Source organism: Camelina sativa, chromosome 1 (genome assembly GCF_030686135.1).
Source record: "Camelina sativa cultivar CO46 ecotype springtype chromosome 1, ASM3068613v1".
Classification (NCBI taxonomy): domain Eukaryota; kingdom Viridiplantae; phylum Streptophyta; class Magnoliopsida; order Brassicales; family Brassicaceae; genus Camelina; species Camelina sativa.
In genome coordinates, this window is record NC_141880.1 from 24,090,109 (window position 1) to 24,105,688 (window position 15,580).

A 15,580-nucleotide genomic window follows, 5' to 3' on the forward strand; every position below is an offset into this window, starting at 1 on the left:
GATTTGTCTAAAACCGAATTTGACAAATTGTATTTAGGTTATTCGGTTTGGTTTTGGTTTCCTCTAAAAATACATTCAAAAATAACTATTCGGTTTCGGTTTGGTTCTGTTTAAAATCGTAAAATCGTTCAATTTTTTTTTTGGGTTTTTAATTTATATTATGAAAGATGACCAATTCTCTCCATATGAGTAACACGTCAGCAGTGGAGAGAGTGCCACTTGTTTGTCCTCCTTAAAAGCAAACAAACCTAAACTAAAAGGAATATGAAACATCTTTCATGTTTTATATATATTTTTTTTTATATCACAAACAGTTTCAATATTTAACTAAAGAATTTAGAAAGGTTTAGAATATGTCTTAAGAAAATAAATGCATCACCAAAAAGCTAAAACTATCAAGCATGTGTTAGACAATTCAGTAACAAAATATACCCTATCAAATTATAACATTAATACAGCTCGGATGATATTTACTCCTATGTGGACTAAACAAAAGGGAAACGATAGCGTTTAATCAATGGCTCGATCTCTTCTTCTTCGTCGTCGTGATACCATGGATCGACTGTTCTGTTTCTTCGGCGCCGTTTATACCATGGTCCGACTGTGTTGCTCATCCTAGCCATGGCTCTCTCTACCAATCTGAGCAGATCCGACGATGATGTTACCCCCATCGCTGGTCGATCGGTTGTGGTGGATTTCTTCTTCTTCGATCCACCAGAATATGTTCATCAGATCCGACGATGATGGGTTTCTTCTTCTTCTACTTTTCGTTCCCAGGTAACATAATTTTATTCTTTATGTCTTTTAATTTTGGGGAGAGTAAGGAAGATTTCTAGGCTGTGAATTTGAGAATGTATTGATGTGTTTGAATCTAGAAATTGGAGGAGATCCGAGGGAGAAAAAGATGAGTGCTCCGGTGAAAGAGGAGAGCTATTTTTGTGTGGTAAAAAGCTGTGTAATTCTAGAGATGATAAGGTAATATGTAGAGAACATAATTTGTATTTGATTTTGTGTGTCACATTTTGTTTTCAAGGAACTGAGTGTCATTTTAACCGAGTTGTATCGGCTAAGATGACATCAAATTAGACCAGTGGCCGAGTTTCAAGTCCTACACCTTAGGAGACGCAACACAGAATGTGTTCCTTATGTAAGTTTTCTTCTCACAGTGGTTCCATCTCTAGGTTTATTATGATTTTCAAATTAGTATTAGTTGGTGAAGTTACTTTCGTGTTGTGGACAAGTCAGGCTAGGCCTTTAGCTGTTCAACATTTTTTGAAGTTTCTGATCGTTAGATAGTTTTAGCCAGAGTCTTGTATTAGACGTCATGTTGATGCAGTTAGTATTTTATCATGTATATTGTGATCCTAAATATTTATGTAATCATGAACAGGCCAGGGGAAGTTGTTTTCTCCAGTAATTCAGTATTGCATATGAACTTGCAAACCGATTATGTTACATGTCTAAAGCAAGCTACGGCTGCGAGTCTCTCAGACTCTACATTCTGTTTCGGATCAGAACCTCTCTTTAAACCTGTAAGGAGTCTCAATTGATCTGAAGGTAGAGAGATATATAAGCGCTTGCTAAACAATGAGCTGAGCTTAAGAGTTCATCTTAGATCTGTTTCTTGCTAACTGTTGCACTGATATTTAAGTATCTTCCCAATCTCTTTGTTCCACTAAACCTGCTCTTGAGGTGACCAATCTCCGTAAATTCCAACTAAAATCGCAGTAGAAGAATAGGTGGTTATGAGAGGCTCATTAAAGTCCAAGATTTGTGTGTGGTTATAAAATTCTACATGAGAAACATTTGCAAGTTCCGTAAACACACTGAACATTTTGAAAATCGTTTTATTGATTTTTCATTCTCTTTAACATTATTATCTTCAGATTTGAGTTTTTTTCCTTGGAATATTCTTTGTCTTTTGCTGCTGTTTGCACGGTCTATTCTCACAAACATATTGTCCTCCAGGCCAGAGACCTTTGTCTTTTCTGAAGTACTATTGACAGCATGAGGCCATCGTGTTGAGATCTGGAAGGCTGGCTATTGTGGTGACTGTGAAGTTGATCAGAAATGGTTTCACCTAAGTGTTTCTGGGTCTGTATAATGCATGTAAAGTGGAGACTTTGGCTTGTGTCGGATCTCTGCAAAGTATGCCGAAGAGGAAGATCTGCTGGTGAGATAAAGGATGAAGAAAAACACAGTAGTCTAGAAGCGGGTCCCGATCAGAATTAACCAACACAGCTGATGAACGTTAATAGCAAATTTAGAAGCATATAGAGAGAAGCAAAGGTGAGCTTGCAACTGATGTCCACTTAAATGATATCTTCTACTTGGTTGAGTTTTATATACATATGATATTTGTTTATTGTTTGAATTCAAGTTTGTATCGCTTATCAAAGGAACCGATTATCATGCTTCATACAGACTTTGTATCTTATTTCTATGTCCCTGCTTTCACAGTAAACATCCTCCTTACAATGATCACTTATCCCATTAATCATTGTAAGCAATAAAAAAAAATAAAAAAGAGGTGCAAGATAACTTTCATTTTGTAAGCTAAGAAATAAAGTTTTATTGTGGAATTAAAAATGCAATTTTAATTTCATTGGAAGATACTTTAATTTTTCAAATATACATCTAATTTTTTGGTTTAATGAAAACCAAATATTTTGGATTAACTATATTAACATCCAAAATATTCAGTATTGTTTTAGTAAGAGAATAATATAATTTTCAAGTCAAAGAAACAAAAACTTATTTCTTAACATAATAAAATTTAAAATATATGTAAAAACTACATTTATGAAATAAAAAACTCAACTATCATATGAAAATAGAAATAATACTAAAAATACAAAAATAACCATTGAATTTATCAAAAAATTATGAACTTGATATCAAAGAATATATATATTACATCATAAAATCAGAAAAAAAAATAAAAAACCAACCTCGCGGCGTAGCGCAAATTTAACCTAGTTATTTTAAAAACAGTAAATCATAAATCTGCGTGTAGTGCGGGTATTTATCTAGTTTATATAATACAACTTGTTTGGTTAGAGGTGTTTTTACAATCTTTGTTTTTTTTTTCTGGGTGATTTAAGGTATGGAATAGTGGAAATTAAAAACTCTTTGAAAACTTATATAATTCATAGTAATATTATGTTTAATATTTAATTGATAAAACATGTTGGAATGTACGAACAGTCTCATAGATTCTAAAATCAAGGATGCTACAATTCAAGATAAACAACTAATGTCATTTTTTTTTTTTTGTGAAAAATCATAGAATAAACTAAAATAACTAAAATCATAGAATGTTTTCTCTCCAATTAAGAAGCAGTGAAAGTCTGTTATTTGTATTTCTAAAGAAGGGGGTATGAGGTCTTAATTACTTGGGTATTCCTGAAAGTCTAGACGACTCGAGAGTTAAGGTATTCAAGTATGTTGAGGACCGCCTGAACGATCGAGTGAACGGTTGGTCTGTGCGGTATTTGTCGAAAGGCAGAAAAGAAGTTGATTAAATCAGTCGCGTAGGCTCTCCCAACTAACGTCATGTCATGTTTTAAATTGCCCCAGGATTTGACGGATAAACTAACAAGTGTCATCTCAAATTTCTGGTGGAGTTCTAATAATAAGGCACACGGTTTACACTGGGTAGCATGGAATAAATTATGTAAGGATAAAAGTAAGGGCACTTTAGGTTTTCGGGGTTTAGAGAAATTAAATGAAGCCATGGTGGCAAAGCAATATTGGAGCTTAATTCATTATCCAAATTCCTTAATGGCTCGGGTGATGAAGGGTCGATATTTGAGGAAAACATACCCTCTATTGGCAAAAAACCATACTCTCCTTCATTTGGGTGGTGAAGTATTTTTCAACCAAAGAATTAGTGGAACGGGGTGCAGGTGGACTTTAGGTTCTGGATTTAGTATTTCAGTATGGAGAGATAATTGGATTCCATACCACCAACCAAGACCAGCTAATGGTGGGGGCCGACTTTTACATCTGAATTTGATGGTAAATCATTTAATTAATCCAGTCACAAAGGAGTGAGATATGCCTATCCTGGAAGAGTTTATGGATCCGGAGGATATTCAGATTACTCTAAGTTTGCCGATAAGTAAATATTTTAGACCGGATCGTCTGTTCTGGCATTACACTAAGTGTAACATCCGCGAACCAAATAATCGGTTTTGGGGGTGGGTGTCGATCGACACCACCATTTTCTAGTTCGACCGGATTGCTTTAAAGTGTCGATTTAGTTTGGTTTGGTTTAAGTGGAACCTCTAAAAAAATGTATTTAAGGGAGAATTCAACGTTTTATGGGAGAAAAACATATGTGTCGCCTCCTTTAGCTTTTGACGATTCCCAGAGAGTGAGAAAGGAGAAAAAGAGAGTGTTCTTGAGAGATTTTTGGATATTCTTAGCTTGTTTTGTGAGATCTGTTCCTGTGAAGTAGAGATTTGGTACAGGGAAGGAAGAAGAAGCTTTGTAAAGGGTTGGATTCGTCGGTTTTGGTCATAAAAATCCTGCAAAAGAGGTGAGTGCATGACCATGGCTGATCTAAGCCTGAGATTCCTTTGTTTTGCTTGTTTTATGTTTGTTTGTGGTGTTTTCTTGCATGCGCTTGGTTTGTTGATATGTATAAATTTTACACCTTTTGATGATGCATTTGTCATTCATTTTGTTCTCTTAACTCATACTCAGCGTGCTGGAATCGTCCCTCCCGCCGTGCAGAACAACAACTTCGAAATAAAAAGTGGTCTGATCTCCATGATCCAAGGAAACAAGTTTCACGGGTTGCCTATGGAGGATCCACTCGACCACTTGGACGAGTTCGACCGTCTGCGCAGTCTCACCAAGATCAACGGTGTGAGTGAGGATGGTTACAAGTTGCGCCTCTTCCCATTCTCCCTGGGAGAAAAAGCTCATCAATGGGAGAAAAACCTTCCCAAGGGATCAATCACCACTTGGGACGCCTGCAAGAAAGCCTTCTTGGCCAAGGTTTTCTCCAACTCCAGAACGGCACGTCTCAGGAATGAAGCTTGGGAGCGCTTCAAAGGCTACCACAGCCAGTTTCCACACCATGGTTTTAGCAACGAGTCACTGCTGAGCACTCTCTACCGTGGTGTGATACCAAAGATACGCATGCTGCTTGACACTGATTCAAACGGAAACTTCCTGAACAAAGACATCGATGAAGGATGAGAACTCGTTGAAAACCTCGCCCAGTCTGATGGCAATTATAACGAGGACTATGACCGCACAGTTAGAGGAGAGTCTGGTTCTGAGGAGAAGTACAAGTGGGACCTTAAGAGTGTCAATGACAAGCTTGACCGCCTCTTGCTCAGCCAGCAGAGGAGCATCCACTCTGTCTCTGAGGATGACCCTTTCCAAGTTCCAGATGGGGAGGGTGAGCACACTGAGGAGATCAGGGTGGGTACAACAAAGGTTACAACCCCTACAAGACGAACCCCAATTTGTCTTACCGAAGTAATAATGTTGCTAATCCACAAGATCAGGTGTACCCGCCTCAACAACAACAAAACGGTCAACAAAAACCTTTTGTGCCTTACAATCCGGGATTCGCCCCAAAGCAGCAGTTCCAGCAGGGATACCAAGCTCTTTCAGGACCACCACCAGGATTCCGCCCTCAACAAGTTCAACCTACTACCGCCCCAGATCAAGAAATGAAGCAAATGATGCAACAACTTCTTCAGGGTCAAGCTAGCGGTTCCATGGACACTGCTAAGAAGTTTGCTGACCTTAGTCAGAGGATGGAATGTTCCTACAATGATCTGAACGTCAAATTTGAAGCTCTGAATTCGAAGATACGGTACATGGAAGGCCAATCCGCTTCTACTTCTGCACCAAAGCCTGGCCAATTCCCAGGTAAGGCTGTTCAGAACCCCAAGGAGTTTGCCAATGCCATTACGCTGAGAAGTGGGAAAACATTGCCTCCCAGGCAAGGAGTTCCAAACGTCACTGAGGACAGCGAAGAATTAGATGGGGAGGATTTTGGTCAGGATGACGCCCAGATGGAGAACCCAGTCAAAGCAGTCAAAGACCCGGTTGAACCAGTGAAGCAGTCCAAACCTAAAGCTGTTAAGGAGCCTGTTGTTTCTGAAGACAGACCTGCAAGGTTCATCCCTCCACCGTACAAGCCTCCCCTACCATTTCGAGTGAGGTTCAAGAAGCAGCTTACTGAGAAGTACAAAGCCTTGTTCGAAAAACAAGTCAAGGAGATTGAGCTGAGGATGCCATTGCTGGATGCATTCACACTTGTCCCTCACTACCGGAAATTCCTCAAAGACTTAGTGATGGAGAGATCAAAAGAAGTTCAAGGCATGGTGGTACTAAGTCTTGAGTGCAGTGCAATCATTCAGAAGAAGGTTGTACCCAAGAAGCTCAAGGATCCTGGATCATTCACTCTACCCTGCTCCATTGGACCTATGTCTTTTGAGAGGTGCTTATGTGATCTTGGCGCTTCAGTGAATCTGATGCCATTCTCTGTGGCTAAGAGGTTGGGTTTCCCTCATCCTTGCAGATAGATCAGTGAGACTTCCACATGGTATCTTAGAGGACTTACCTGTCAGGATCAAAGACGTGGAAGTGCCAACCGACTTCGTGGTTCTGGAGATGGATGAAGAACCTAAAGATCCTCTGATTTTAGGAAGACCGTTCCTAGCGACGGCTGGAGCCATCATTGATGTCAGAAATGGCAGGATTGACCTCAATCTGGGCGACGACTTCACTATGAAGTTTGACATCAAAGACACTTTGAAGAAGCCAACAATAGGAGGACAAGTCTTCTACATTGAAGAGATGGATAAGTTGGCTGATGAGCTGTTGGAGGAACTAGCTGAGGAGGATCATCTCAAAACTGCTCTAACCAAGGATGGAGAAGAAGGGTTCCTGCATGGGGAGACCACTTGTTACAAGCATCTGCTAGATTCCCATAAAGAAGCGGATAGATCAGAGGAATTCGAGCAGCTATCTGATGAAGAGGAGGTACGTGCAGTTGAGACAGAGAGTTCAGAACGTGATATCTCCCACTCGACCGACGTCAAGACCCGACTCGAGACACCAATGTCCCGTTCGATCGAGTCGCTCCCCTCTCACTCGACCGCGATCATTCCAGACTCCCATGCTGACGACTGGTCGGAATTGAAAGCTCCAAAGGTAGAACTCAAAACTCTTCCTTCCGGGCTCAGGTACGTCTTTCTGGGAACCAATTCTACTTATCCTGTCATAGTAAATTCTAGGTTGAGTGATGATGAATTGGGGATGCTAGTAACTGAGCTAAAAAAGTATAGAAAGGCTATTGGTTATTCTTTAGATGATATCAAGGGAATTTCACCTAGTCTTTGCACCCATAGGATCAATCTTGAAAATGAATCATATGCTAGTATTGAACCCCAAAGAAGATTGAACCCTAATCTGAAAGAGGTAGTTAAGAAAGAAATCCTAAAACTACTTGATGCTGGAGTTATCTATCCTATCTCTAATAGTACTTGGGTATCTCCAGTGCACTGTGTTCCTAAGAAGGGAGGCATAACTGTTATCAAAAATGAAAAAATGAGTTAATCCCAACTAGAACCATCACAGGACATAGGATGTGCATTGATTATAGGAAGTTGAATGTTGTATCTAGGAAATATCATTTTCCTCTTCCTTTCATTGATCAAATGTTGGAAAGACTTGCTAGTCATCCTTATTACTGTTTCCTTTATGGGTATAGTGGATTCTTCCAAATTCCTATCCACCCAAATGATCAGGAAAAGACAACGTTTACTTGTCCCTATGACACTTTTTCCTACAGACGCATGCCATTTGGTTTATGCAATGCTCCTGCCACCTTTCAAAGGTGCATGACATCAATTTTCTCAGATTTGATTGAGGAGTCAGTGGAAGTGTTTATGGATGATTTCTCTGTCTACGGTTCCACTTTCTCCTCCTGTTTGTTAAATTTGTGCAGGGTATTGACGCGATGTGAGGAGACGAACTTGGTGCTGAACTGGGAGAAGTGCCACTTCATGGTTGAAGAAGGGATCGTTCTAGGACACAAAATTTCTGAGAAAGGAATTGAGGTTGACAAAGCTAAGATTGACGTCATGGTTCAGCTTCAACCGCCTAAGACAGTGAAGGACATTAGAAGCTTTCTGGGACATGTTGGGTTTTACAGGAGATTCATTAAGGACTTCTCAAAAATTGCAAGACCTTTGACAAGGTTGCTATGCAAGGAAGTTGAGTTCGAATTTGATGTAGCATGCTTGGAAGCTTTCAGCAAGATCAAGGAGGCTTTGGTTTCGGCACACATAGTGCAAGCTCCGAATTGGGATCATCCGTTTGAGATAATGTGTGATGCTTCAGATTTCGCAGTTGGAGCAGTTCTGGGACAGCGAATAGACAAGAAGCTTCATGTCATCTACTACGCCAGTCGCACCTTGGACGAGACTCAAGGAAGATATGCAACCACAGAGAAGGAACTCCTAGCCGTTGTGTTTGCATTCGAAAAATTTAGGAGTTACCTTGTGGGTTCGAAGGTCATAGTGTATACCGACCATGCTGCTTTGAGACACATCTACTCGAAGAAGGATACTAAACCAAGACTGTTGAGATGGATCCTGCTTCTTCAGGAGTTTGACATGGAGATAGTTGACAAGAAAGACATAGAAAACGGAGTTGCAGATCATTTGTCTTGAATGAGGATTGAAGATTCAGTTCCCATAGATGATTCAATGCCTGAGGAACAGCTTCTGGTCGCCCAGGTTTGCGAGCGGATGCATGACACAAGGGTTGAGAACCTCAAAATCAGATGCATGGCGATCACTTCTGAGACTGCACCATGGTATGCAGATGTCGTGAATTACAAGGTTTGTGGAGAAGTTCCTGATGACATGGATCCCTACAGGAAGAAGAAATTTTTCAGGGAGGTCAATCACTACTTCTGGGATGAGCCCTATCTGTACAAAAGAGGTTCTGACGGTCTGTTCAGAAGATGCATTGCAGAAGGGGAAGTGCAGGGAGTGCTTGAGCATTGTCACGGTTCCGTCTATGGAGGTCATTTTGCCACATTCAAGACAGCTCAGAAGGTTCTCCAAGCAGGTCTCTGGTGGCCAACCTTGTTCAAGGACGCTCACAGTTTCATCACCAAGTGTGATGCTTGTCAGAGGATGGGCAACATCACAAGGAGGAACGAGATGCCCCAGAACCCGATCTTGGAAGTAGAGATATTTGATGTTTGGGGTATTGACTTCATGGGTCCTTTCAACCCGCCATCAAATGGCAATGTCTATATTCTGGTGGCAGTTGATTATGTTTCTAAGTGGGTCGAAGCCATTGCCAGTCCCACCAATGATCACAAGGTTGTTCTGAAGCTGTTCAAAAGTATAATTTTTCCAAGTTATGGGATACCCAGAGCAGTGATCAGTGATGGTGGAACTCAATTTTTCAACAAGGTGTTTGAGAGTATGCTGAGAAAGTATGGGGTCAAGCACAAGGTGTCTACTGCGTATCACCCTCAGACCAGCGGACATGTTGAAGTCTCGAATAAGCAAATCAAGGGGATCTTGTCAAGAATTTTTGAGGTTTCGAAGAAAGATTGGTCTGTCAAGCTGGATGAGACTCTCTGGGCGTACAGAACAACGTTCAAGACACCAATAGGTAGAACACCATTTCAGTTGGTCTATGGTAAAGCATGTCATCTCCCTGTGGAAGTTGAGTATAAGGCACTTTGGGCTATCAAGTTGCTGAACTACGGCTCAGGCTAAGAGGTCTCTGGACATCCACGAGTTGGAAGAAATCAGACTTGATGCCTATGAGAGCTCAAAGATTTACAAAGAAAGAACCAAGAATTTTCATGATAAGAAGATTGTTATCAAGGAGCTCAAGGCTGGAGATCAGGTTTTGCTTTTCAATTCTAAACTTAAGTTATTTCCTGGAAAGCTTAAGTCTAGGTGGTCTGGACCTTTTGACGTCAAAGAAGTTCTGCCATTCAGAGCCATCACTCTTCTGAATAAGGATGGTAGTGAATTCACTGTAAATAGTCAGAGAGTCAAGAAATATTTAGCTGATCAAGTCCGACCAGAGGGGTCTTCTGTGGTCCTCTATGAACTCCCAAAAGCCTAAAAAGCTGAAAAGTCAAGCTAGTGACTTTAAACAAGCTCACTTGGGAGGAAGTCCCAACGGTATCACTGTAAATATTTTTTTTTTTTTTTTTTTTAGGATCCTTGTGTTTTTAATTTTTGTTTTTGGTTTTCTTGTGTTCATGAATCTACAGAAAGGGAGTATAGGCAACAGAGAAAGAATAAGAAAGGATAGCAGATAAAAAATCGAATAAAGGCAAAGTAAAAAAAGAGTAAAGTGAAGTGATTTTTGAGTCCTCCCAACCATTCATTTTTAATCTCCCTTTTCTTTACAAGACCCACGTGCCCATCACTTCACTCTCCCTCTTCCCTTGTTCCCTCTCACCAAATACATCATCCTTTTGTCCCATCAACCTACTACACCCTACACACTCTCCTTCTTTTTAAACGATCTCTCATCTCTCTTTTTCCTCTCACCCACCAACCAATACTCAATTATTCACTCACTCATTCACTCTCTCTTTACTCTCTTGCTTGACGTCGACGAAGGACATTATCACACTCGCAACTCAACTCAACCACTGATCGAAAGAGCCGGCTCCGCCGTTCACTCCATCAACGTCGACGACGGGACTGCCTTCCACCCCACTCTGCCGCCCGAGCCGCTGACCATCGACTCGACCAAGGAAGCCTCCCTCGAATCAACACTTTCTGACTCGACCAACGGTACTGCTTGTCGTTCTCACGACTCGATCCAGTATCACCACACCCCCATTCACGCTCTGCTGTCACGCTCGAGTCACACCATTCGTCAAAGTTCCTTTCGTTCATCATCGTCATCACCACGCAAAATCACACGACCAGAGCTGCATCTAAAGCTGCTGTTCTTCAAGCAACTTTACCAGAACACTCTCAGGTACCACCGTTTCACTCGACTCGATCGAAAACGACGAATGTCTCCTGACCTGCTTGACTCGATCTACCGCTGTTGTTATTCACACGTCTTCACGCCCGCCACTCGATAGACGTTGCTTGCTTCTCCTCAACGACACCACTCGCTTTCTCCATCTCGACCAACGCTCGACTTGCCAAACACTGATACTTCAAACCCTACTCAAAACCCACTGAGAGTTCAGAACGTGATATCTCCCACCCGACCGACGTCAAAACCCAACTCGATCGACCGTCCTGGAGCTGCCAACCGAGACGCCCTTCATCGACCCGTTGCGTTTGACAACTTTCAATACCATCCGCATTTCACCTAAACACGTCTTATCTCTTAGCTCTCTCATTGATTTTGCAATTGGTAAAATTATTTGGTCAATAACCTACTAATCTTTGATTTTGATTTTGAATTGTCTCAGCTTTACTATGTCTGACAATTTTTGGGATGAGATGTATGAGAAGTATGGTTGTGAGGAACCAGAACATGTTGTTACTCCCAAGCCACCTACGCAAGGCCTGAGTGAAGCAGAGCAGTAAACCGATCTAGTAAGGAAAAAGCTCGTGGCAAGAAGCCGGTGAAACAGAGGGATGAAGGTAGCGATTACGAGATAGAGCAGGCTCGCGAGAGTGCATCATCAAGGAAATCTGTCAAGAAGAAGTCTAACTCGAAGCTGTCTGCCCAAGAGTACTATGATTTGTTTCAGCAACATGAGTTTATGGGAACAAGATATCCCCACAGTCAAACCATGATGGACCTTGGTATTTCAGCGGATGTAGAATATCTTTTCGGCCAATGCAACCTTAGCAAGCTTATGAACACGCCAAAGAACGCTTACAGAGAGGAAACCATCCAGATTTGAAGCTCCTTGCAAGTTCACCTGTTCGCGAATGCGCCTGAGATGGAGTCAGATGGCAGTTTAGGCTATTTCACGTTTATGATACATGGTCGGACTTACAGCCTTACTATGAAGCAGCTTGAGGAAGTTTTTGGATTCACTAGTGGGACTGGCACTGCAGCGTAAATCGACAAGGAAGAGGCGTCGTCATTATGGGCTTCGATTAGCACTGAGCAGCGCTTCAACGCCTCAAGGTCGAAAGGGACGCTAATCAGAAGTCCAGTGTTGAGATACTTCCACAGGGCTATTTCGAACGTTTTCTACGCGAAGGAAATCACTGGACTTGTCACCAAGGCGGAGCTTGACATGTTGGATTTGGCACTCAAGGACCCGCTAAAGAAGATTACAGAGGGTGTTATGCTTAAAGGTGACACATCAGACACATCGTTCGCCTTCTTCCTGTTGAACCATCTGCAGAATTACAAGACGTGGGTGGTGAGACTGAATAACACTCATTCACCAGGAGTTATGTGTATGGGAGGGGTTGTGACATGGATATTAGAAGCAGCAGGCGTCCCTGTCCCTTCAGACTCGTTTCCGTCGCGCTGGATGGATATGTACCACCTGAAACAGATTCATACTTTAGACTGGGAAAACAAGCATGGAAAGTTTGTCTACAAATTTGTTCACCCAGAGGTGGAAGAAGCAAGGATCCTTCTTCCTTGTGCGAGTCTAACAACGATCCGGAATGGTGAGAACATTGAGTTTATCCCCGATAGAAGCGTTTTGTATGTTGAGGAAGAGGATCAGCGTATGGAGATCTCAGCAGAAGAAGACAACCCGATGGAGGAGGATTCAGAAGACTATCGCCCTGAGAGGTATCACTTCGACGAGTACACAGCACCGAGACTAGGAAAGGGTGTTAGGGAGGCTCATGAGCGTCTCAACAAGCTTCAGAAATGGGGCAAGGCAAGGGACAAGACGCTCAGTAGTTTCAAGAAAACTTTTATGAACTTCATGAGTAAATTCAGTTGTTCGACATCCACTGCCGCCATCCCAATGCCTTCCCAGGATGTCATGCCAGTACAGGGACGCTCGTCTACACGTCTTGAGCCAACTCGCCGAGCACAACCATCTCCAGCACACCGGTCTGCTTACACACCGCGAACGCAGCAACCCTCTCTAGCTCGACCAAGACATTCCTCTCATGAGCCCCGGGAGAGAGCAAGAAATTCGTTGAAGAAAGCCAAGAAGGGACTTTCATCAAGCCGTCCAGCTGAGCATCACCAAAGCGGTCCTTCTGAGCATTTTTCTGAACCAGTGGTTGAGCAGCAGAATGAGCCTCAAGGTGACTTTCAGCATACGGAGAATGTTGTGTTATTATCGGATCATGGTGAGTCTCGCGTCGACGACATGTAGTACGATGGACAACAGAGTGTTCATCCGAACACGCAAGTGATTGATGAGCAAGTCGACCAACCAGCTGAGGCCACTCCTGCGGATCCTGAACAAGGCGAAGGCCAAAGTCAGTACCACGCTCCTCTTTGGGCGAGCACCGACTCTTTCTTCTACTACTGAGGTACTCCAACATTTCCTTTGTACATACCATTTTATTTCTGCATTGTTTCTGTTGTGATTCTTAAATTCTCCTGCAAATTTTTCTTACACAGGAGACTGTGTAATTTAAGTTTGGGGGAGGGTTTGAGATGATGTATCTGATGCTGTTTTCTGTGATTTTTATTTCAATTTTTTGCATCATATCATGTTTGAGTCTGCATTCATCTATTTGCAAAGAAAAGCCATAAAAATTTGAAAAAATTTCGAAAATCTCCACAAAAACAGAGTGTTCATGTAGTTTGCATTTGCATATTAGGATTGAGTCTAGTGTTGTTCATTTAGGAACATTGCATTTATCATAGGGGTTGATGATGATTGTAACCTTGTTAACATGCCGAATTCAATAGGATAGGATCAAGGCCCTTGTTATTAGTTCTTTGATGCTTGTTGATTGAACTTGAAAATGTAAGATTGAAGCATGTTTTGAATTGATATCATTCCCTATCTACCTGAACCTAATCCTGACTTGCAATTATCATGTTATGCATTGAAGTTAAACTCATGGATACCACATACATACTTGGATTATCTTTCTCCGTTTTACCACCCTTGTTAATCCAAGTAGCTGATTCCCATCTTTGGAACAGTTTCCCGCACCCTTAACCAACCGTTCTTTCAAGCCAATTGTATTCTTGAGTGTGAGGCCTTTTCCGAGTTGAGCTTGTTAGAAAGTGTTAGGTTCTAACCGACAAAATTAGGATCCTGTGTAGTTCTAGTTCGCGCTATTCGGGCTAGTACGACTAGGTGAGAACTCGATTTTGGGTTTTGGGATTGGATTTGTTCTGAAAAGAGAAAGAAAAAATGGGTAAAGAGTCTTTAGGAGGGGGAATGTGTTTTCAAGGTTTACAAGTCTAGTAAAAGATGTTGGTTGTGCAATGTAAAAGAGTTATTGGTTTCTGGGCATAGAAAGAAAAGTTTAGACAAGGAAGGGAAAGCAAAACGCTTAAGAAGTCTAGAATTCTAAGAAGAAAAGAAATAGAACCATAGTGATAAAAAAATAAAAAAAAAAGTTTCCCATCCGCTAGATTGATATGAAGTAACCTCCTCCTAAGGCTAAGTTAAAAGAATGAGAGAATGGGTTTTAGAAGAGATATCGACGAGGGGTAGAGATAGGACCAATTTCTGGGTTAGAAAGTTAGAGCTAAGTTTCCTTGGGACCTTTGGGTAGACGGGATACTGCTCTTGTATGTATCAGTTGGTTTCAACCTTTAGCCTTCTTTTAAGCTCAACTCATTTTCGTGAGAGATCCATGTTCTATATTGTTAAAACCACTTGCAAAGGAGACCATTTTTGTCTCTACCCTTTCACTCCAGCCAAACGAGTTTGATGACATTGCATAGCTTGATTCATGGTTCTTTGTTAATGAATGTTAAAGGGAATGATAGAAATGATTGCATGTGTAGACTAAGGTTCGGAATCATTTCAGGTTGTGATGAGCTTGTCTAAAGTTTTTAAATAGAGTTCCTTCACCATGCATCATAGAACTAATAACAAGGACCTTGATTCTAACTACTCTATTCAGCATGTTTTAGGTTCTGAGACCCCATCTTCAAACCTCTCTTCCATACTTTGTTCTTAGTTGTTTGCTTGAGGGCAAGCAAGGAATAAGTTTGGGGGAGTTGATATGTATTAATTTTACACCTTTTGATGATGCATTTGTCATTCATTTTGTTCTCTTAACTCATTGTTTTGTATTGTTTTTAGTCTCTTTTGGATAACATGCATATCTAGGTAGTCTTTGCATTGGTCTTGCACGCATCTTGCATTTTGGAGTTGTTTCAGGTGTTTTAGGAGGTGTCCAAACCATCAAATGCAAACAAGGATCAGGAGAGCAGTTAAGCGACTCGATCTACACTACCCAACGACACAAGCTTCCACGTCTTTGATCGAGTCGAGTGAAGATTTTAATTTGGGATTCAGCTTTCGACGTCTTCATCAAAGTTGTAGAGAATTGAGTCATCTTTCCAATGCAGTTTATTTCAAACCAATCGTAGTCGTGGTTCATGAGTTATCTCCGTTTTAGTGAATGCACGTACGTTCAGAAGTCCGACTCGACCCGCACGCAAAGGGGAGCTCCCACTCGATCGGATG

The 15,580-nt window shown here is 41.5% G+C and overlaps 1 protein-coding gene, 1 long non-coding RNA gene and 1 pseudogene across 5 annotated transcripts; 2 read left to right on the forward strand and 1 right to left on the reverse strand.

The window, feature by feature from the left end:
- The first annotated feature begins 402 nt into the window (after positions 1-402).
- Positions 403-2,464, forward strand: LOC104700346 (uncharacterized). Of its 4 annotated transcripts, none has more exons than XR_015563682.1 (5): positions 403-777; positions 876-943; positions 1,034-1,147; positions 1,391-1,557; positions 1,969-2,464. It is a non-coding gene; the product is annotated as an uncharacterized LOC104700346 (long non-coding RNA). The 4 variants fall into 4 exon arrangements; XR_015563683.1 differs by having other exon boundaries at positions 451-777; positions 1,391-1,532; XR_015563684.1 differs by lacking the exon at positions 1,391-1,557 and having other exon boundaries at positions 445-777.
- A 2,567-nt stretch (positions 2,465-5,031) lies between these two features.
- LOC147950270 (small nucleolar RNA R71) lies at positions 5,032-5,096 on the reverse strand (annotated as a pseudogene).
- Positions 5,097-10,566: 5,470 nt separating this feature from the next.
- LOC147950271 (uncharacterized) lies at positions 10,567-14,465 on the forward strand. Its single transcript, XM_087509346.1, has 2 exons — positions 10,567-11,360; positions 11,456-14,465. The coding sequence occupies exon 2, from the start codon at positions 12,239-12,241 to the stop codon at positions 13,289-13,291; it is 1,053 nt and encodes a 350-aa protein (XP_087365472.1). The 5' UTR covers positions 10,567-11,360; positions 11,456-12,238; the 3' UTR covers positions 13,292-14,465.
- Positions 14,466-15,580: the final 1,115 nt, after the last annotated feature.

Coding starts and splice junctions, on each gene's coding strand:
- LOC147950271 (XM_087509346.1), top strand. CDS start 12,239: ATGTTGGATTTGGCACTCAAGGACCCGCTAAAGAAGATTACAGAGGGT.